Consider the following 23,360-nt stretch of genomic DNA (forward strand, 5'->3'; position numbering starts at 1 on the left):
GAAATCTGTGAGTGTGATGACTGGGAGCTGGGTGATTTCCCTTTGTGTGATTTCTCTTTTCCCCATCAAGTAGGACGCAAAAAATACATGCTGAGAGTGAGAGAATTGTGTTGGAGGATAGGTAGTTTGAGGAGAGTAGAGAAGGTTTTAAATAGCTGCTGTGGAGAATGAAAGTTGAGAAAGACACCCAGATGGATTGTGGGGCAAAATTGGGAGCCAGAAGAGATGTCTGATTGTGAACATGTGTGCCTTTGCATCCATTTGTGAGCATGATTAGGGAAGTCCAATTGAGGTCCTAGATTTTAATTTGTAATATTGGTATGACAGAAAAATAGAGAGAAGAGAACTAAATCTAGTGATCTAACACAGCTGACATGGTAAACCATAGAGTATAAGTCCACAGCAAGGAGGGTGTAAATAGTATAGGTAAGTATCTCCCAGTTCTTGATCTCACTCCATCTCTTTCAGAGCATGGAATTTCTTGTTTTTAATCTAACTATAATTGACATGTAACATTATATTCTTTTCAGATATAGAACATTATGATTGGATATTTGTATATATTGTGAGATAATCACCACAATAGGCCTAATTAACATCCTATAATTTCTGATAGAAATTTCTAGTAGAGGCAGAGATGGAACATTTTAATAAGGTACAGGTGTAACCGTGAGAATGGTTGACTAATTAATGTGGAGAAGAGGTAAAGACTGACAAAATTGAGGAGGCCAAGGTCTGAGGCTGAGGGAGGAAAGGTAGCTGCCTGGGTCAAACTGCTTTTTGTTGTGTGTGGGGTGTGTGTATGTGTGTGTGTGTGTGTGTGTGTTTTATATGAGATGTCATTTTAAGTCACAGTTTTATTCACATTACCAAAAAGTATTCAGTAGCTCAGATGTTAGCTAAGGCTGCTATTCCTCTTATCATATAGGAAATATTGGCTGAAGCCCCTCCCCTCTGCTTTCCATGCCCTAGGCAAAGTCTAATTGCGGGAGATTCTATATGTCATCACAGTCATCTCCAGCTTCTGACCTTTTGCTTCAGGTTATATATTGTTTTGCTCTTGTAAGCATGTTGTTCTTATCTTGCATGGAGCTGGCCTAAATTTGGAATTCAACCCTTTTTTCTTCCCTCCCTCCCACTTGTGACGGAAATCTGTGAGTGTGATGACTGGGAGCTGGGTGATTTCCCTTTGTGTGATTTCTCTTTTCCCCATCAAGTAGGACGCAAAAAATACATGCTGAGAGTGAGAGAATTGTGTTGGAGGATAGGTAGTTTGAGGAGAGTAGAGAAGGTTTTAAATAGCTGCTGTGGAGAATGAAAGTTGAGAAAGACACCCAGATGGATTGTGGGGCAAAATTGGGAGCCAGAAGAGATGTCTGATTGTGAACATGTGTGCCTTTGCATCCATTTGTGAGCATGATTAGGGAAGTCCAATTGAGGTCCTAGATTTTAATTTGTAATATTGGTATGACAGAAAAATAGAGAGAAGAGAACTAAATCTAGTGATCTAACACAGCTGACATGGTAAACCATAGAGTATAAGTCCACAGCAAGGAGGGTGTAAATAGTATAGGTAAGTATCTCCCAGTTCTTGATCTCACTCCATCTCTTTCAGAGCATGGAATTTCTTGTTTTTAATCTAACTATAATTGACATGTAACATTATATTCTTTTCAGATATAGAACATTATGATTGGATATTTGTATATATTGTGAGATAATCACCACAATAGGCCTAATTAACATCTTATAATTTCTGATAGAAATTTCTAGTAGAGGCAGAGATGGAACATTTTAATAAGGTACAGGTGTAACCGTGAGAATGGTTGACTAATTAATGTGGAGAAGAGGTAAAGACTGACAAAATTGAGGAGGCCAAGGTCTGAGGCTGAGGGAGGAAAGGTAGCTGCCTGGGTCAAACTGCTTTTTGTTGTGTGTGGGGTGTGTGTATGTGTGTGTGTGTGTGTGTGTGTTTTATATGAGATGTCATTTTAAGTCACAGTTTTATTCACATTACCAAAAAGTATTCAGTAGCTCAGATGTTAGCTAAGGCTGCTATTCCTCTTATCATATAGGAAATATTGGCTGAAGCCCCTCCCCTCTGCTTTCCATGCCCTAGGCAAAGTCTAATTGCGGGAGATTCTATATGTCATCACAGTCATCTCCAGCTTCTGATCTTTTGCTTCAGGTTATATATTGTTTTGCTCTTGTAAGCATGTTGTTCTTATCTTGCATGGAGCTGGCCTAAATTTGGAATTCAACCCTTTTTTCTTCCCTCCCTTCTAACTTCTACCTCTGTGAAAACAATAAACAAAACCAAAACCAGAGCATTCTTATAAAATCATTTGAAGAAGAATAAGAATAAGAATAAGAATAAGAAGAAGAAGAAGAAGAAGAAGAAGAAGGGGAGGAGGAGGAAGGAGAAGAAGAAGAAAGTTGGAGTGATGGAAAGGAATATATATTACAATAATGGCAACAACTTTCAGGTCATTTACTCCATTTGTCAGTTCTTAGAAAGTGCCATGTTTATTCTGAACTAGGCTTTCATTTTCCCAGTGAATCGCTTAGCAGTCTTTTCTCTTTTCTGCCTTTTCTCCTTTAAAAAAAGATTATCCTAAATCCCCAATCTGAGTGACTTAGTTTTCTCCAGGCTGTACCTTCAATATCAGCTTCAGATCTTTTTGCAAATAAAAAAAAAATGGCCTGCCGGGACCAGTTTAGCTCAATGGATAGAGCGTCGGCTTGGGGACTGAAGGGACCCGGGTTCGATTCCGGTCAAGGGCATGTACCTTGGTTGCGGGCATATCCCCAGTAGGGGGTGTGCAAGAGGCAACTGATCGATGACTCTCTCTCATCGATGTTTTTAACTCTCTATCTCTCTCCCTTCCTCTCTGTACAAAAGCAATAAAAAATAAAAAATAAAAAATAAATGGCCTAATCATTAAATTCAGGCAAGAGATGATAGTGAATCAGATCACAGCAGTGGAGGCTATGAGAAGAGGTCAGATTCTGGATACATTTTGAAGGCAGAGCCAACAGGTTTTGTTCATGGCTTGAATAAGTGCTATGAGAGAAAGAGAGAAGTCAAGGATACTGAAAAGTTTTTGGCCCAAGAACTGGAAAGATGAGTTGACCTTAGCTGAGATAGGGAGCACATGGGAAAAGCAGGCTTTACATGGGAGGATAAGGAGTTCAGCTTGGTCCGTGTGAAATTTTAGGTGCATTTTTATATCTAAGTAGAGATGTCAAGCAGGCAGTCAAATAGTCTGAGTTCAGTTCAGAGCTGGAAAAATATTTTGGACAAGTCACAAATAAATCTACCTAATTCTACTATGTTTGTCACATGATAGGTTCTGTGACTTAAAGTGAAATAACATGTCACAAACCAACTTTAATTGGTTAAAAAATAGTTAAGTTCCTTCAGCATCTCATCAACATTTTAACAAAATGACATTATTCAAAGACCTGCCGGATAAGACATGGACTGCATAATGATAAAGTTGCTGACTACTCTATTTCCTAGAACAGTGGTCGGCAAACTCATTAGTCAACAGAGCCAAATATCAACAGTACAACGATTGAAATTTCTTTTGAGAGCCAAATTTTTTAAACTTAAACTTCTTCTAACGCTACTTCTTCAAAATAGACTCGCCCAGGTGGTGGTATTTTGTGGAAGAGCCACACTCAAGGTGCCAAAGAGCCACATGTGGCTTGTGAGCTGCAGTTTGCCGAGCACAGACCTAGACCATTTTATCCTACAGAAGTATTCTTTGACTTGCTACTAAGAACCAGAGGGAAGTCTTAGTAAATACCAAAGCAGAAAACAAAAATCAGTCTGTTCCTGATACTGTATTTCTGCAGGACCTGCAGTACCCAGTGCACATCACTGCTTGCCAGAGGCCCAGAATGCTGTGAGCCCTGTCTTGGGGTTCACTCGTTTCTCCAGAAGGGCCGCCTGGAATATAACACAAAAGCAGGATTTGATAGGGGCTCAGAGACCCTCGGGGCCTCTTGGCATTCTTTATTCAGAGGTGCCCATCCACATGACCCCCAGCCTCAACTGAGCAGCAGCAACCTGACTTTTTCATGAGAAGGTCAATCATGCCAGTTAATACTTGATACATTTTGGCACTTGGCTCTTGTTGCAGGCATCAGGTTTAGTGTACAGTGCCTGAAGTGTGTTTTTTACTTGACTAGTAATGGCTAACAACTGGAAAGCAGTTACTGTGTGCCAGGCCTCATTCTGAGAACTTTAAAATATAGTAAGTTTAAAAGCAACCTGAAGCCATTCCAAATGATACTAAGAGCTTCTGCCCAGGGCATGCAGAGACTTCCTGCTTCCTTTTCCTCTAATGTAGAGTCAATTGCAGAGCCCCTTAATCTTTCCATCCAGCCAGTAGTCGAGTCATTCTCCATTTCTAGCATTCTTTAGAAGAAGGTTGTTAGAGTTCTGTTACATATTCTATTGATGCCACCCAGTACTCTAGACCCAACACTCCAATATGTGTGTGGTGGGGTGGTGCGGGGGAAGGAGGAGGGGACCTCACTAGCGGAAGGCTCATGAAAAGACAACATGGATGAAAGAGGACAAACTTAAGTGTGAGCTAACTTCTGCACAGACCGGCATTCCGTGGAAAAAGTAGAACCCCTTTCGAGCACTGCCGAGGTGGACCTAGGGCAGGCACTCCTGTCACCAGAGGCAGACACCTCTGAAAGGCAAGCCCCTTGATTCACTTCACTGACCAATCAAAGGCTTTGCTCCAACCAGCAAATGTACAATGTGCTGAGGCCCAGGGTTCTGGTGAGCTGTCATATGAAATTAATTACCAAGGCTCTACGTCAGGATGTGAAAGTAAAACTGCTGTGTAGTTCCTACTGCCACAGCAGCCGAGCCCAGCTGTGGACAGCCGGGCAGCCACTGTGCAGGCAGACGGAGTCCAAGTGCATTCCTTGTTACCCGGCTGTGCACGAGTGCGGCAGCCTCGCCGCAGGGCCCTGCAAACTGGAAAACAGCAAATGCACTCACAGTTCGAATCATCTCCAAAGAACGCAAGATCTTTCTGGAAAACCCGCTAAGTTCTCTGTGCAGGCATGTATTTCTGGCTCTAATTAAAACTCTTCTTTCCAGTCTGTATTCACCCAAACAATGTTGAGTCAAACCACAAGAAAATCTGTTATCACTCAAGTTGGTACATATTTCTCATATAACTGAAACATTACATACTATCAGAAACTGTTAGACATAAAAGTAAGCATTGAAGGCAGATAGTGATCCTCATGCTGTCTTGGATCTCACCTCCCAGGGGGCTCAATCAGATCACAGTGCATACCGAGGACATGGGCTTTGAGATCAAAGCCTTTGACAGTGGAGGAAGTATTGTCAGTCCAACCCACAAACCATGCTTTGTGCCCCTCCCATGTCCTCATTCATGCCAACGTTGTAAAAAGTTATGTGTTTGAAGGATGGTTTAAAGTGCCCTATGCAATTAAGTTTTAAAGCAAGAGGGCTAGTTTTCCTCCAGTGTATATGTGAAACTTCCAATAAATTTAAAGTCCTCGGGTGCACTTGGAGGAGAGGATGGATTAAAACAAGAAAGGTTTTTGAAAGGCACAAATATGCCTAAAAGTTAAACCGGAGGTGTTTTTCCCCTTATAATATTAAGAATATATTAATAGTTGGAAAAAGTCTACAGATAAAAAATATTCCAAACAATGTGTATCAATTCCATAATCACATGTTCCTAATTTGCACCTCACCTTCCTAAGAAAATTACTCCTTTTCACCTTGCCTGGGTGTTAGTGATTTGAAACACATGCTGCTATTTACTTTCGGTTAGCTGCCTACGCAGAGCAGGATTCTGAACTAAGTTTCTGTTATGTGATATCTATTTGTTTTAAAAAGCATTCCTCTGAGAACTCTAGTTTGCTTGTGATGCTTTTAAGAAAAACAAAAGCACATATTCCTTAGCCTATCCTAAACCAAGACACATACTACATAGTACCTGTTGTTCAGATGGTGTTTTGGGAAAATATTATGCTTTTATCCCATATAATAAAGATATAATATGCAAATTAACTCTCCCACTGACAGGGGGGTTAGTGAGGGATGACCAAACAACTGAATAGCAGGCTTTGTGTGGTGACCAGGCCAACAGGGGGGACAGTTGGGGGTGATCAGGCCAGCAGGGAGAGGCAGTTGCGGGCAACCAGGCTAGCAGAGGGGGGCAGTAAGAGGTGACCAGGCCCATGGGGGGGGGGGCAGTTAGGGGTGACCAGGCAGGTGAGGGGTGCAATTGGAGGTGACCAGGCTGGTGGCAGGGGGGAAGGGGAGGAGTTGGGGGCAATTAGGCTGGCAGGGGGGCAGTGAGGGATGACTAGGCCAGCAGGGGACAAGGGCAGTTAGGAGCAACCAGGCCACCAGGGAGGGGGCAGTTGAGAGTGACCTGGTTTGCAGCAGGGGGCAGTTGGGGGCAACCAGGCCGGCAGGGGGGAAGTTAGGGGTGATCAGGCTTGCATGGAGAGGCAGTGAGAGGCAATCAGGCTGGCAGGGTGGGGCAGTTAGGGGTGACCAGGCAGGTAGGCAGGCAGGCGACTGATTAGGAGCCAGCAGTTCAGGATTATGAGCGAGATGGATATCCTAGGATTGGGCCTAAAATAGCAGTCAGACATCCCCCAAAGGGTCCTAGATTGGAGAGGGTGCAGGCTGGGCTAAGGGGATCCTACCCCCCTCCCCCGCCCCAAGCACAAATTTTGTGCACTGGGTCTCTAGTTCAGTTTATAAAACAGCATTAGCTACCTAGCCTCTCAGTGTATAAAAAAGCAATAAGTAACATTTATTGACAACAAAGTAAAATTTAGGAAAAATAATGAATTCAAGTAACAGCATAACCAAAGAGGGTTCTGGAAGTGCTTCTCAAATATAGAGCCAGTCATACTGTGAATAAACAATATTCTATACTTCCAACACTGTATTAGTTGAGACTGTTCCTTGCTAGGGAAAATGGGCAGAGCAGGATAAATTAACCAGTAAAGATTAAATCAAAGTGCATGGCATCTATAATAGTAAGTTTAGTTGCTAATAAAATAATTTCACGTTGTACAAACATCAGGTAACCTGTGTGCCTAATGCTAATAAGTCACTTGAGGTACATTTAAGGAAGCAACTCTGACTTCCCACCACATGTACCATTCTATATCCTACTTTTCTCCCTTTGCCTATTTTTTTTTTTTAATTTCCCTCTTGCCTATACTTTACCTTTAAATACTAGACTGCTGGGCTCTACTGGTCAAATTTTTAGGCTCTAAACATTCATTCACTCACCACCATATATTGTAAAATATAGAACAAAGGCTTAAGGTTTATGAAAGAAATGTAGGCAAAATTACTTTCTCAAAGAGTAGTAGCACTTTTATTGCATTCAGGACTAGAAACTAGATAATAGAAAATGTCATTTATAGATTAGATTCATTAAAACGGTCCTGCATTGCTTAAACGTTATATTCTAACATCAAGCATGTGAGTGCACAGTATATGCTCCCCTCAGCAACCCTTGCTTAGCTGCTTTCTGGAATAGCCAATATGCTGCAGACTTTCTGTGTAACAACAGGAGGCCAACAACAAGCCAAATGCTATGACTAGTATGTTTCACACTCACACTTCATTGGTTTGTGTAGCATGAAATTACGTAACTGGCATCGAGAGTTTAGGAATAAATGCAACTGACTTGGAAAGTCAGAGGGGACCCTTGAACAACCATCATATATGAAGGAGTACGGGCAAAATACAGGCATTTGGGCAGGCACCAGGCCAAGGAGCTGCTCTCTAAGGGAACTGTGCAAGGTGGTGGTAACAACCACCGATGCCAAGTGAAACCCGGGTCATTGGTACCTATTGAGGTAAACCAGAAATAAGGTGGTGCCCAGAGTAAATGCTGGCAGGCACTAGACTGACCTCTGGGACAAAATTTCACCTTCCTCATTCTTCCAAAATGAACCAGGGCTGGGCTCTAAGGAGTAAATACAGAATCAGATTCAGAACTGGTGAAATAATCACCATGATAATGAACACCATTTATGGAGCACTTTGTTCTGGGCCCTGCATTTATGAGATTCAAATGCATAATCTGTATGGAGCCAAGCTACGTCATAATCCTGTCATGACATGGAAATGTAGTCAAAGACACAAAAGCCCAGCAACCAAGTAGCATTTGAAAGTAATTTTATTCCTATTTTCACTCTCCTAAAAATAGAGAGCAAAACCACACACTATTAATCTTTTTAAAAAAATCCTCCACCAACAGAGAGAAGTAGGTTTTTATAGAGAAGACCCAAGGGATAGTATGGAAATTTTTTTATTAGTGATAGCCTAAGTGGTTGCCTTATTTGGGAAAGCCTACTTGGCTGATGGTGATTGGTTGTCCTTAGGTTTCATTTTCTCATATTAGCATGTGTTAACTCTAGTTTACATTTTGGGTTGCTTACATAGCCTGCCAAGGCACTAGAGCCACTTCAGCTAATGGCCTCCTTGTTTAATTATATTAACAATACAAAATTCACAAAATTCCCTGAATGTCCCTGTTTCTCTCATACAGAATAGAATATTTCTCTTGTATCTCAGAAGAATGGTTATATCTCATTTCTCTCTCTCTAGAACTTTACCCCTTATTGGTGAACTTAATAATTTAGGAAGTTAATCTGGAAGCAGTATAAATGAATGACCAATTACAGGGGGGCAAAAAAGAATAGAAAGACAGTAAAAAGCTATGGTAAGTTTTCCAGGGGTGGGTGGTAAGTGGCAATGAGAATACAGAGAAGCAATATAGAGCAATACAGAGAAATGAATGACCTTGAAAAGTGAATATGGTAATTTGTTTGATAGCATGCAAAGAAGATAAGAGTGGGAGTTAAGTATGATACAGGAAGATTCTTGGCTTGAGCAGCTAAGTAATGATACCTATTACTGATATGGGATTCAGGTTTAGAGAGAAAACATTTAAAACTTCATTTGGAATATGAAGTTTGAGATAACTGTGAGACTTCTAAGTAGAGATATCTAAGAAACATTAAAAAGAAGCTTCTGAGGTGGCGATATAAATTTAGAAAATGATTCCCCCTGAATGGTATTCAAAGTCAGGTAGTGAAAGAAACCATCTAGGAAAAGATAACAGAATGAAGACAGAAAAGGAATTTGTTAAAAAAAACAAACAAACAAAAAAAAAAACTTTAAGATTTATGGTTGGGAGAAAGATAAAGAACCATCAATGAGTTGTGGGAAGATGATGACAAATGGAGACAGAGAAAATCAAGAGACTATGTTAATAAGAAGCAGAGACAATTTCAGAAAGTCAATTATATTGAACTCTGTTAAGGAGCCAAATAAGAGAAAGACTCAAAAGTATCTATTGCTCTTTGCAACATGGAAGTTATTGATGACCTTTGAGAGGACTGTTTCAATGGGAAGGTGAAAGCAGAAGCAAACCTAGAATGAGTTAAATGGAGCTTAAGACCAGAGACAGTTAGTTCAGACAACTTTCTAAAGAAATTGGACTATGAAGGGAAGAAAATGAGTCAAATGGTAGGTTCTTTTTGCAGGTGGTGGTGGGGGGTGTTGTTTTTTTAAGATATGGAAACATGCTTTTAATATGGGAAGGAATTTGTAGAAGGAAGAGGTTAAAGAAAAAGTAATAAGAGATGGACTACTTTGTGGTAAAATGTCCCAAGGAAAAGGCGACTGGATGATACAAGTGGAGTAATGGACCTTGGATAGAAGGAAAGAGACATCAGGAAGGGGATAGGGGAGAAAGCTAGGTTAAGATGCAGTAGATTTGCAGATTTGGTTAAAGTACAATAGTTCCTATCTAAAGGCTTCTATCAAGTTTATGAAGAATCCCTTAAAGATTATCTGCTGATAATGGGGATTATAAGAAGGAGTTGAAGAAGATTTGAAGTAGGCATTGAAAAGAGTGGGGAAGTAATGTTTTAAAAGAGACATATTGAGATTGCTGGGCAGTGGTGAGAATTCATTTGAGATTGGATTTGCCTTATTGTATACATATTGCCTCCATTAGGGCTCAGAAATTAGTGAGGGCATTGGAAAGACAGAGTTGGTTATGGTAGTATTGGATGGATGTCAAGGAACTGGTAAGAGAATAACTGAAAAGATGTACTATGGAATCTAAACTGGTTATAGAGGAAGTGAAGACGGGAGAAAGTTAAAAACAAAACAAAAAGACATATATAAGCCAATGGATTAGATTGTGATGAGAATAAGCAAGTAAGTTCAATGACCAAATCATAGGAGTAGAAATTGTGATTAGAGATTTTAAAGGTGAGGCTGTGGAGAGTGATGAGAAATAAGAACCAGGGTGTTACCCTGGAAGTAGGGGGCTAGAATGAGATAAAGATCATTGACAATGAGGAAGTCAGGAACTGAGAAACCAGATATCCTCCAGACCTCTTGATCAAGGTTTTCTCACATACAACCTTCTAAATATTTTATATTTTTCCTTTCTTATTTAAATTATTAATCCACCTGGAATTGATGTTTGTGTATAATATGAGATTACCATTTTCATGTTCTTCTATTTGGTTAACAAACTGTCCTCAGACCAGTTGAATAGTTTAGTCTCTGAATACTCCTTGAATTTCTTCCTCCCATGCTATTTCTGATTCCTGTAGCCTGAAGTATTATACTGATAGCACCCTTCAGTCTCTCCTCTCTACATAATCTTTAAGTTGCTGTAAAAGATATCTTTCAAAAATACAAATTTGACCATGCCATTCTTTTGATTAAAGTGCTTAAAATTTTTTCTGTGTTACATTTAGAATAAAATCCAAGTTCCTATTCTGGCCATATTTAAGCTGTTTCACAGTATTTATCCTTACAGTATTTCTTTCCTTTCAAATCATACTTATTTTTTAACATTATCCACACTTTTACTAAAATATTACTGTGTAGGTAAAATATGATTCAATTAAGTGTTAAATCTTCATCAGAACTACTAATTATGTTAATGAATGATTTTAAAAAGTTCATTTATTTGAAATTTATTGGATATCTACTATGCGCTAGGCACTATATGGTACTCTAAGTTTCAGAGTTTGTAATCTAAAGAAGAGCAGAAAGCATAAATCCCAATATCTTTGAAGAACGAAAAAATTTAAGTGCAGCAAAATACATTTGAGCCAACTGCTATGAGAGAGATACGGCATTTTGTTTGATGGAAGTCTGTGGAAGCTTTGTCAAAAATTTAGGTCTTGAAAGATGGTTAAAATTTAGAAAATCAGAGAAGAATATAGAAGTGCATTTTAGGTAGGGGGTAGCATCAATCAAGGGCAGAGAAGTGGGGAGTACAATATAGAGCAGGAGTACAATATAGGACAGGAGGAAGACAAATGACTAGAAGGGTAAACTGAGGCCAGAGGTAAAAAAAAAAATACTTTAAGGTTAATAGACTGGCCTCTAGCTAGCATTGGGAGCCAATGATAATCTCTATTAAGGGACTGGTATAATTAGGTTGTGACATGATCAGATGGAATACAGAGATTAAATCTAAGAGGATGCACTTATAGTCTGGGCATATATTGGCTTATCCTAGGAAGTGAGGAAACCAAAAAGAATGCAAGAGAAATTTTAAAGTAGAATCCATAGCAGTTAGATGACCGAAGAAAAGAGAAACTTGTCTAGCTCAGCTCCAAAAAATAAAAAAAGGTAAGAATTTCATGAGAATTTCCTGCATCTGACTAAACATCATCTGTATTTATTTGTATCAGCTCAAACAGGCTTTCTTGTACCTCTTTCTCGGTGGTTTTAAAAAATATTTAATATTTAAAAGTATTTCATAGCCAACTTTATGACTTTAGATGAACAGTTTTACTCTTATTTTCCTTCTCCTCCTCCTTATGTGTGATAGCTTCTACTGCACATGGTTGGGTCGCCTGACCAGGACCTCCAGGAAGCTGCAGCCGGTTGCATATCGAACATCCGCAGGCTGGCTCTTGCTACGGAAAAGGCAAGATACACTTGAAATTCGAACAGACATTTCAAGCTATCAAATTTTGCATGACACAGAACATATCACTCCCATGGCCGGGAAGCTGAAATTAGGAAACATTTATTAGCAGATCCTTTACAAGCAGACAAATGCCTGAATGAAAACATATGGATGAAAAATATGAAGGATGCTGTTCATGCAAAAACTGTATGAATATTTTTGTTCTATTCAATGTTTTAAGGATCTGCATGTAATGAAATATAAAGCCAATAATTTTTTTTTATAATTTTCCAGGAATTGAGAATATATGTATACCACATTTTTTTTTTCCAGCAATGCTTTTGTATTTGTGAAAATTTTAATAAAAGATATGGTCTTCCAGTGTGCAGTGCTATAGTGAATGAGTTTTTAGAATTCCCTTTCTGTTAAACCTATCTAACAGTCTTTTCATTATGGTTTTGTCGTTTTGATCACTTGCAACCCATGGGAGAGTTCTGAAGAGATGTGCTGATTTCACAAACTGTTATTAAATAGAATTCAGAATTAAGCAGCTGGACTTGAGAGATCATCCCGAGGTCATTCCAACTTTCTCCTAAATCTATTAAACATCTGAAAGATAATGTGTAACTGTCACTTGACCAGATCATGCAAATCACAAAAACATAAGCAATGCATGAGTTGTGTGTTTTTTAATTTTGGGGTTTACACAGCATAAACAATGATACATTTTATTTCCCTCACAGGATTCACCAACACTTTTATTGAAAGAATGAACTTGTGCTGGTGTCAGGATAATATTACTTCTCATAAAATTGCTTTGAATTTCTGTATTTGTTTTCAGCACACAAAGTACTTTCTAAAAAGTGGCTACAAAAGATTAATAGCACTTTATCAGGTTATAGAAACATTACAAGCCACTTAAAAGAATCACATATGTAACCTCAGTGTACTGAAATGTTTGGGAACTAACTGTGCAAGCATCACCAGGAAAATAACTTTGTATGCATCAGCTCTATAAACAGACAGTCTAGGTTAATGCTTTAAAAGCAGGCGAGGAGGTTTTATGGAAAAATATTAAGTAATGTGTAGGTTTGTCATAATTTGCAGATGATTAACTAAATTGAGCTAAATGTAAATAATTTGTATGAAATGAAAAGCCTGTACATAATGAATTTACCAATGATAATTCCTATGATTAAAAAGCTAAGGAATTTCTGAGAATTTTAAGGTTTTATAAAATGCCAACTCATCATCACTGTTTTTTGTTTTTTTTTAACATATTTTATTGATTTTTTTTTTTTTTTACAGAGAGGAAGGGAGAGGGATAGAGAGCAGGAAACACTGCTGAGAGAGAAACATCGACCAGCTGCCTCCGGCACACCCCCTACTGGGGATGTGCCTGCAGCCAGGGTACATGCCCTTGACTGGAATCAAACCCAGGACCCTTCAGTCCGCAGGCCTATGCTCTATCCACTGAGCCAAACCAGTTTCGGCAATCATCATTGGTTTTATTTTATTTTATTATTTTATTTTACTTTTTTTTTTAATCAATCTTTATTGTTAATATTATTACAAAGGTTCCTCATTTCTTCGCCCCTCCACCAGGTTTCCTCCCCACCCCCCATTGTCCTCATCCATAGGTGCACAGTTTATGTTCTGTCTCTTCCCGCATCCACCACTCCCCCTTTCCCCGAGAACTGTCAGTCCACTCCCCTCCCGTATCTCCGACTCTACTACAATCAACAGCTAATATTGTTCATCAGGTTTTTCAATCTCCTTTTTTGTTGTTGTTGTTGTTGTTGTTGTTTTCTTAAATTAATAAACTTTTACACTTCTAAGAATAAATTTTAAAATCTAATAATTTTAAACCTTGTTTTTTCTGCCCTGGGAACTGAGAAGCAAACTTGTTTACATGTAAACTTGCCCTTAGGCTGTCAAAAGGTATAGCCATTCAAATGTAAATGAACACATTGTTTAAAGATACCTGCTGGCTGGAATTGGATTACCTGTTCTGGGTGGGAAGGGCTTGTCCTCCCTTTCTCCATTGAAATTAAGGTGTTAGCTTTAAAACCCCTTTTTGGGAAGAGACCTTAAACTTTCAGAACTTTAAATTTTTCAGGTAGTAAATCAGTTACTTAGCATTTTCTCAAATCAATAATACCTCCACATGCCCAAGGATACACTTCACACAAAAGACACTTCCAAATAGATCAACCAACCTCATCCAGACCCCACACAAGGCATTCACAGATCTACACCCCAGCGCTATACTAACTCAACACATCCAGATCTAAGTCTTCATCACTTGATTCAGCAGACCCTCAAGTTCCTGCAAAAGTTTCCAGCCATGTCTGAGAGGCAGCCCTGGGGCATGGGCAGGCGAGGAGCGAGCTATTCCGGACCTGGCTGCTCCAGGCCTGGCCTCTGTTGCTCTTGTCCACTCTACAACCAGCTGCTCCAGGTCTAGCCGCTGCCGCTCCCAGCCTGGCTGCTGCTGCTTCAGGCCTGGCTGCTCCCAACCCGGCTGCTCTGGGCCCAGCTGCTCTGGGCCCGGCTGCTCTTGGCCCGGCTGCTTCGGGCCTGGCCACTCCCGGCCTGGCTACTCTGGGCTTGGTTGCTGCTGCTCTGGGCCTGGCTGCTCCGTGCCCGGACGCTCTGAGCCTGGCCGCTCGCAGCCTGGCTGCCGCTGCCCCAGGCCTTGCTGCTCCGGGCCTGGCTGCTGCTGCTCTGGTTCTGGCTGCTGCTGCTCTGGGGCCTGGCTGCTGCTGCTCTGGGGCCTGGCTGCCACTGCCTTGGGCCTGGCCACTCTGGGCCTGGCCACCGCCACTCCAACATTCTGTCCTTTTAAAAAAAAAACAAAAAAAACCGCATTTATGTTGCAATGTTGGCTGCTGAGTTGAGTTCTGACTTACTCTTCGATTTTTCAAGATTTTCTTTGTATTCTTTCTAAGTAATTTTGCTATCTTTTGCTATAACTTGATTTCTTCACATTGAAAACTTCTTCAGTTTCTTCCTCCTCATCCTGGAAGCTCAGCAGGCTGGCCTGCAGCGCCCTTTTGTTCTCCACGACCTCCTGCACGGCTTCAGCCTGTTGCTGGGTTTGGCGCTGCCCAGGAAGCAGCCCCAGCCTCAGCTCCGTGGCCCACACTCAGTGGTCAAGGGCCCAGCAGCACCTCCCCCCAGGGGTCCTGTCATCCGGCTTCTTGGCGGCGCCCGGCTTCCATCATTGGTTTTAAAAGGAGGTTATAAAAAAGAATAATAGAAACAAGGAAATGATGTGAAAACTAAGAATTAAACTTAAGTAGTAGTATAAATCCTTTAACTTTCAACAGTATATATTTCTAACATTAAGGTTACCATGTGGCTGTGTTTCATTAACATTAAAAAAATATCCAGAGAGATCCAGGATGGCAGTGGAGTAGATGGAAGTTACATTGATCTACTCCCAGGATCAAATTAGAATTACAGCTACAGTAATATAGAACAGTCTACTGAATAACCAACTGAAGACTAACTAATAAGAAGTCTCATAAGTGAGGATTTACAGAGAAGCCACTTTGATTCTGGTAAAGAATGGGAGATAGTGAAAGGTCTAGCCACATACCCACATGCAGTGCCTAAGAATCCAGAGGAATATATCAGCTGTTGTAAAGGCTCCTCCTTAGCAGTGTGGGGTCTCAACTCCATCCCTGGCTCCCAAGCCCAGAGGATCAGAGCCCAGCAGAGGAGCCCACATAACATCTGGCTATGAAAATCAGCAGGGATTCTGCCTTCCAAGGAGAGATGGGAGTCAGATGCTTCTCAAAAGGCTAGCAAAAAATCTCATTCACAGCCACTTACTCTGAGCTCCACTGGAGGGAAAGTGGCTGGGAATAGAATAGTGTTGTATGAGGAGATATTAGGTTGTGCAGCTTAGAGAGAGAGCTGAAGAGACAGCCATGAAGGACCCAGTTGCAGACACCATCTTTCTTGGGTTTAGCACTCCCTTCCATATGGTATCAGTATGAGGAATGCAATAGCTTCACCCTTCCTACTCCCCGTCACTCTCCCCTATAGAGTTCACACCCTGTGGAAGAGTCAGCTGCCTGGGGTATAGAGATGCAAGCAAACTCAGGGGATATCAGAGTTGTGTGGCTCTGGGGTGGGAGATATTCCCTACACCTTCCCATGAGCCTGACCAATGACAATCCTTCACAGGAGATCTACTAGCCCCATCATCCAGACTCCTAGGGGCCCCACCCTCTTAAGCTCAGGATTTCCACAGGTTTGGGAAGAATCCAGGATAGAATTGAGTTCTGTGGCTCTAGAAATTACTCATTTTCCCTCACACACCTGACTGGTGCAGAGTCCTCCATCACATAGCCAAATCTTGCTCTGTTTGAGCCTGATAAACTCTTCTTGCCTCTTCCTGATGACACCCTGAGGCTCCACCCCACCACAAAGATCTGTGGACTTACGTTGAGTGGCCTCAGACCCAACAGTGGCAGCAAGTTTAAATCTGTATCAGTCTGGTGAACACCACTCGCCCCTACCTGGTGACTCACTGAAAACCTACTTTATACAACTCTAGTATTGCCAAAGGTTCTTTGAGTAACAGCTGAACAGGCAGCCAACAGGTGAAGAGGCAGCTGGCAGGGGATCTAAGGTACCTTAGGCCAGTGGTCAGCAAACTGCAGCTCGTGAGCCACATGCAGTTCTTTGGCCCCTTGAGTGTGGCTCTTCCACAAAATGCCATGGCCTGGGCAAGTCTATTTTGAAGAAGCGGCATTAGAAGAAGTTTTAAGTTTAAAAAATTTGGCTCTCAAAAGAAATTTCAATCATTGTACTGTTGATATTTGGCTCTATTGACTAATGAGTTTGCCGATCACTGCCTTAGGCCTTTGGCTGACCAGATTCAGGCGTGGTGCTGGTGGAAGCTGGCCTTGGTATAAAACTTGGACCTTCCCATGCACTCCCAGCCTCAGCAGAAGTAGCTATAGGTTTTGGATCATTTTGTAGCTCCAAACAGATTGCCCAGGATCAAGCACAGGCAGAATCTGATATTGACCTGCACCTGAGTCCCAAGAGGTCCCAGAACCAACACACCTGGTGGCCAGCTTCAGAAAACATCAGAGCAGGGTACAATTAGCTTCACAAGTGGCATATCCAAAGGGAAATCTCAGGGGGCACGAGAATCAGATGAGGCAAATTCTGCTTCATGTGGTCGATACCTGCACAGTAATTCACACATGTGGTCAAGGTCAATCTGTCAGCCCCATGCACCGACAGGCCAACAGCAATTTAGGTTCAGCTACAATAGGAGGGCTCACATAACCCACATGAGGGATATCTCTGGAAAAGCAAGCTCAGGTGATCAGGGAGACTGCATCACTGGGTCCCACGGGACACCTACTACATAAGGCCACCCTACCAAGGTGGAAAGACATTACAGATCTACATAATACACAGAAACAAACACAGAGGGGCAGTCAAAATGAGGAGACAAACATGCCCCAACTCAATGGACAAAAACTAAAAACATTTCTCCTAAGAACAGGAATAAGACAGGGATGCCCACTCTTACCACTCCTGTTCGATATAGTACTGGAAGTGCTAGCCATAACAATCAGACAAGAAGAAGAAATAAAAGGCATTAAAATTGGAAAAGAAGAACTAAATCTGTCATCATTTGCAGATGACATGTTATTGTATATAGAAAAACCCTAAAAACTCCATTAAAAAAAAACTACTAGAACTAATAAATGAATTTGGCAATGTAGCAGGATACAAAATTAACGCCCAAAAATCTATGGCTTTTTGATACACCAAGAAACTAAAAATACAAAACAAAACAAAAAAACAATTCTATTTACTATTGCAATAACAACAACAAAATTAAGATACCTGGCAATAAATTTAACCAAGGTGGTAAAGAACTTAATACTCGGAAAATTTCAGGATGCTGAAAAAGATATAGAAGAAGACATAAACAAATGAAAGACTATATCATGTTCATAGATTGAAAGAATCAACATCATTAAAATGCCATACTACCTAAAGCAATCTAGATTCAATGTAATCCCTATTAAAATAACAATGACATTTTTCACAGACCTAGAACAAACTCTCCAAAAGTTCATCTGAAATAAAAAAAAAGATCCCTGCTGAAACCGGTTTGGCTCAGTGGTAGAGTATCGGACTGTGGACTGAAAAGTCCCGGGTTCGATTCTGGTCAAGGGCATGTACCTTGGTTGTGGGCACATCCCTGGCAGGGGGTGTGCAAGAGGCAACTTGTCGATGTTTCTCTCTCATCGACATTTCTAGCTCTCTATCTCTCTCCCTTCCTCTCTGTAAAAAATCAATAAAATATATTTAAAAAAAAAAAAAAGATCCCAAATAGCTCCACAGTCTTGAGAAAGAAGAACAAAGTTGGAGGGATCACAATACTAAATATCAAGCTATACTACAAAAGCACTGATCTCAAAACTATATAAGAACAGACATATAGACCAATGGAGCAGAACAGAGAACACAGAGTTCAACCCAAACCATTATGCTCAATTAATATTTGACAAAAGAGGCAAGAACATACCATTAAGTCAAGACTGTCTCTTCAATAAATGATGTTGGGAAAATTGGACAGGTTACATTAAAAAAAAATGAAACTAGACTTCCAATTTACACCATACACAAAAATAAACTCAAAATTGATAAAGGACTTAAACTTAAGATGGGAAACCATAAAAATCTTAGAAGAACCCATAAGCAACAAAATAGCAGATGTTTAACTTAGCAATATATTTACCAACACAACTCCTTGGGCAATGGAAACTAAGTAGAAGATAAACAAATGGGACTGCATCAAAATAAAAAGCTTTTGCACAGCAAAAGAAACCATCAACAAAACAAGAAAGCCCCACTGAATGGGAGAACATATTTGCCAATGTTATCTTTGATAGGGGTTTAATCTCCAAAATTTATAGGGAACTCATACAACTTAACAAAAGAAAGATAAACAATCCAATCAAAAAATGAGCAAAAGACCTAAATAGACACTTTTCAAAATGAGACATACAGAAGGCTGAGAGACATATGAAAACATGCTAACAGTCATTAATCATCCAAGAGATGCAAATCAAAACAACAATGAGGTATCATCTCAAACCTGTCAAATGGTTATCATCTACAAGTCAACAAATAGCAAGTGATGGAGAGAATGCAGAGAAAAAGGAACCCTCATGCATTGCTGATGGGAATGCAGACTGGTGCAGCCATTGTGCAAAAACAGTATGGCGTTTCCTCAAATAATTAAAAATGGAACTTCCATTTGACCCAGTAATCCCACTTCTAGGAATATATCCCAAGAAATTACAAACACCAATCAGAAATGATATATGCACCCCTATGTTCATAGCAGCACAATTCACCATAGCTAAAATTTGGAAACAGCCTAAAGGCCCATCAGCAGATGAGTGGATTAAAAAACTCTGGTACATCTACACAATGGAATACTACACTGCTATAAAAAAATAAGTATTCTTACCATTTACAACAGCTTGAATGGAACTGAAGAGCATTATGCTAAGCAAAATAAGCCAATCGGAGAAAGATAAATATCACATGATCTCACTCATTTATGAAATATTATGAACAACATAAACTGATGAACAAAAACAGAACCAGAGTCATAGAAGCATCGAATAGACTGCCCAACCTATGAGGGAAGGCGGGTGTGTGTGTGTGTGTGTGTGTGTGTGTGTGAGTGTGTGTGTGTGTGGATAAGAGATCAACTAAAGGACTTGTATGCATTCATATGAGCAAACCCAATGGACACAGATGGGGGGAGGGGACAGGATATGAGGGCATGAAACTACCTTGTGTTTTGTCCCTGCTGGTGGTGGCAGTCTTGATTTCTAGTAGCAGCGAGGAGTTCATGACTGTGGCCTCTGGGCTGGAATGAACCACGCACTTGGTAGAGTCAGGGGAGCTGAGCCAGAGCAATGGCCAGTACAATGGTAGCAGTTGGATTGACCATTGTTGCTGCAGGATTTGCAGGCCGTTCTTTTGCAAGACATAAAGCATATGGAGCCTCAAGTCAAACAAGTTTTTCAAAGTCTACCAAAATCCGTAAGTCTTCCTAAACATTTTTGCTAATTCTTTGCTGCCTGTATATGAAGTTTAGAACTACATTAGAAGAGGGCCTTCAGTGGTGGCTATTTACAGAGATGGGTTCAAACCCAAAATGACAAAACGAAAAGCAGCATTAATATAAGGTGTAAGCCATATTGCCAATAAAGGAAAAATAAGAGATGCTCATTAATGAATTATGCTTTTAAATCACCCAGGCAGGGGAGGATCTCTCTATATAGCTGCCAAAATCAATACAACTAAAGACTTACTAGAAGGTAAAGCTAAAAAATGAAGTATTTGTATGATGAATTTTAAATTCTTGTTAGTTATGTATTTGAGAAACAACTTTTTATAATAAAATTAGTGGCCCCGTGCACAAAATTTGTGCACAAGGTGGTAAAAAGTCCCTCAAGCTGGCCCGAACCCTCTCCAATCTTGGATCCCTCTCACAATCCAGAACCACTGGCTCCTAAGCACTCACCTGACTGCCTGATGCCCCTATCTGCTCTCCCCTCCTTGTCTGATCCCCCTAACTGCCTATCTGCTCTCTCCTCCTGGCCTAAGTCCCCTAACTGCCTATGTGCTCTCCCTTCCTCTCCATGCCTTCAGACTCCAGCACAGGAGTACTGAGAGCTCTCTGCCAAGGCCCCACTCCCATCCTGATGCTCCCCTCGGGGCCAGGTGGTGCCCTAGGCCTGCCTGTGCTTCTGCCTGTGCTTCCCCCCTATGACAGCCTCATGGTCCCGTGGTGAAAATCCCCTCCCACCAGCTCCTTTGCCCATGCAGCCTGGTCATGATGGTGACACTGTTAGGACCAATGGGCATATTACCTCTTTATTATATAGATGTCCTGAAGCTACACATTTTAAAAGTGATTTAGCATGAACTAAGAAAAAGCCTGGGTATACATTTCTTATTTACATTTGAGGATTTTAAATCAAATTATAGAATATTTATAGATTGTTGCTCAATAATTATGGATACATACCATTTGAATAGAAATATTGTTCATTACTCATTTAGTAAATAATTTGGTACTTGCTTCAAAGTGAACATGAAAGTATCTGCTCTCAAGGAACCCCAATTTGATGAGACCCATAAACTAGTAATTAAAATACAATATGATACATATTATGATGGAAATAGTACAGGTGGTTATAGTAGAATCATCTCATTGGGAGGAAAGACTGTCAAGGTACGGAGAGCTGGCTCAGTTGCTTGGAACTGTGAATTTAAGTCAGTTTAGTCACAATTCTGACTAAAAAAATTGATGATGTTATATACCAGATCAGTGTCAGAATTCAGATTTCATACATTAAAAACTTGATAAAAGATGAGGCTATGTCATTTCTAATCATGAAAATATTTACAGTGTATTCAGCTAGTTCTTTTAAGAAACTGACCATTTGTAAAAATTATTCTTTACATAATCTAAAGTTTTGCATTTGTTATGAGCAAACTTAAACATAGTTAGCTAAACTGAAATGCCCTGTTATCAAAATCTTAGCTTGGACTCAGAATTTGTACAGTGATATGTTTAAATGACATTTGAGAGCAAATGGCTAGCTATTGGTTTAATGTATCGATATGTAAAGATCTTAACCAAAGGACTTGCATAAAATACCCAAGGGAGATAGCTAGCCAGTAGTACTTATATTTAGCTTTAAAATGACAATATATGCTACCTACCATCTAAATTTTATTAAGTCATCTTAAACTTCTTAATAATGGAGAACAGATTTTCAAGATAAAAATAATGGAGGTAATTATATTTAGTGTTGGAATGTGTTTAGGAGTGTTAAAAGGTGGGGTATATCTACTTTGTGTTTATTTTCCATCTTGTCTAAAATCTGATGAAATCTATTTGTTATGTTTTAAGAGTATGAAGAGGCATCCATGGCTTTTGTATAGGATAAATCTTTTTAGTTATTTCCAGGGGAAAGGATATTAAGGTACAGTTTATTTGCTATTTGAAGTAGTTATGTTCTAGAAAGTTGCTAAAAATACTGAATCACTGTTCCTGGGAAAATACAGGTTCCTATAATATAAGCGTCTGGTCACATAACTTTTTTTGTTAGCCAGTCAATATTAAACCTTGTTTTATGTGTGTTTGTTTCATTAGAAAAAGAAAATAAAACAAGGATAGTTTAAGGGACCTTTGGGATAATATGAAGTATAATAACATCTGCATCATAGAGATAACAGAAGGAGAAGAGAGACATCAAAGGATCAAGAGAGTATTTGAGGCAGGTCTGAGCAGCTTGGGCAGCTGCAGTGGCCAGGCAGCCCAGGGTCACCAAGCCACTTGGCGTGCTGCGGCCCTCAGGCACCCAGCACCGCCCAAGAGGAAGGTCAGCTCTGCGGAGGGGGCGGCCAAGGAGGTGCAGAAGAGGAGGTCAGCCAGGTTGTCAGCCAAACCTGCTCCTGCTAAAGTGGAAACGAAGCCCAAATAGGCAGCAGGAAAGGATAAGTCTGCGGACAAAAAGGTGCAAGCAAAAAGGAAAAGAGGAGCAAATGGAAAGCAGGCTGAAGTGGCTGATCAGGAACCTAAGGAAGATTTACCTTTGGAAAACAAAGAAACTAAAAACGAGGAGAGTCCAACCTTAGATGAAGCAGGAGAAAAGAAGCCAAGTCTGATTAATGTCATATTGCCATGTCTTATCAGTGGTCCCTGTCTCCCTTCTTATACAATCCAGAGGAATATTTTTATCAACTATTTTGTAAATGCAAGTTTTTTTAGTAGCTCTAGAGACATTTTTAAGAAGGAGGGAATTCCACCTTATCCCATTTTTTAAAGTGTAAATGCTTTAAAAAAAAAAAAAAAGGTGAAATCATTTGCTGGTTGTTTATTTTTTGGTACAACCAGGAAATAGTGGGACATTGAATATGGGAGATTTTGATTGTCTTGGGTGTCAGCTTAACATTTCATAGATGGGGTAGTTTTTATATCCTATAATACAAAGCACACTAAATGACAACTTGGAGTCAGTCATGCATTTGCTATGTCTTGAACATTTTAAATTACTTCTGTTCACATGTTTTTGGTAGAATTGTTTTCTAAAGAAAACCACTCCTTGATCTTGGCTCTCCCTTTCAGAATTTTGTGCATCTGTAACATTTTTGGTGTGGTAGTCCAGTTTTCCTAGTAACTTTGTCAATGTGCTGTGAAAGATGCAAAATTTGACTATGTAGTATATATGATATTAAATTGTGAATTAGTAGGACTTTAATGAAACAGCATATCAACATTTGAAAATA

At 40.1% G+C, this 23,360-nt stretch overlaps 1 protein-coding gene and 2 pseudogenes across 1 annotated transcript in view; all 3 read left to right on the forward strand.

Annotated features, from left to right (window-relative positions):
• Nucleotides 1-12,373, forward strand: part of ODAD2 (outer dynein arm docking complex subunit 2) — a 175,192-nt gene extending 162,819 nt beyond the window's left edge. Inside the window, exon 19 of the mRNA XM_045585889.1 lies at nt 11,913-12,373. Within this exon, the coding sequence (XP_045441845.1) occupies nt 11,913-12,026 (114 nt within the window). The 3' untranslated portion in view covers nt 12,027-12,373. The remainder of the gene's footprint in view (nt 1-11,912) is intronic.
• A 7,599-nt stretch (nt 12,374-19,972) lies between these two features.
• LOC118705321 lies at nt 19,973-20,394 on the forward strand (annotated as a pseudogene).
• A 1,876-nt stretch (nt 20,395-22,270) lies between these two features.
• LOC118716092 lies at nt 22,271-23,067 on the forward strand (annotated as a pseudogene).
• The last annotated feature ends 293 nt before the right edge of the window (nt 23,068-23,360 follow it).

This window comes from Pipistrellus kuhlii, unplaced genomic scaffold (genome assembly GCF_014108245.1).
Source record: "Pipistrellus kuhlii isolate mPipKuh1 unplaced genomic scaffold, mPipKuh1.p scaffold_m20_p_1, whole genome shotgun sequence".
Lineage (NCBI taxonomy): Eukaryota > Metazoa > Chordata > Mammalia > Chiroptera > Vespertilionidae > Pipistrellus > Pipistrellus kuhlii.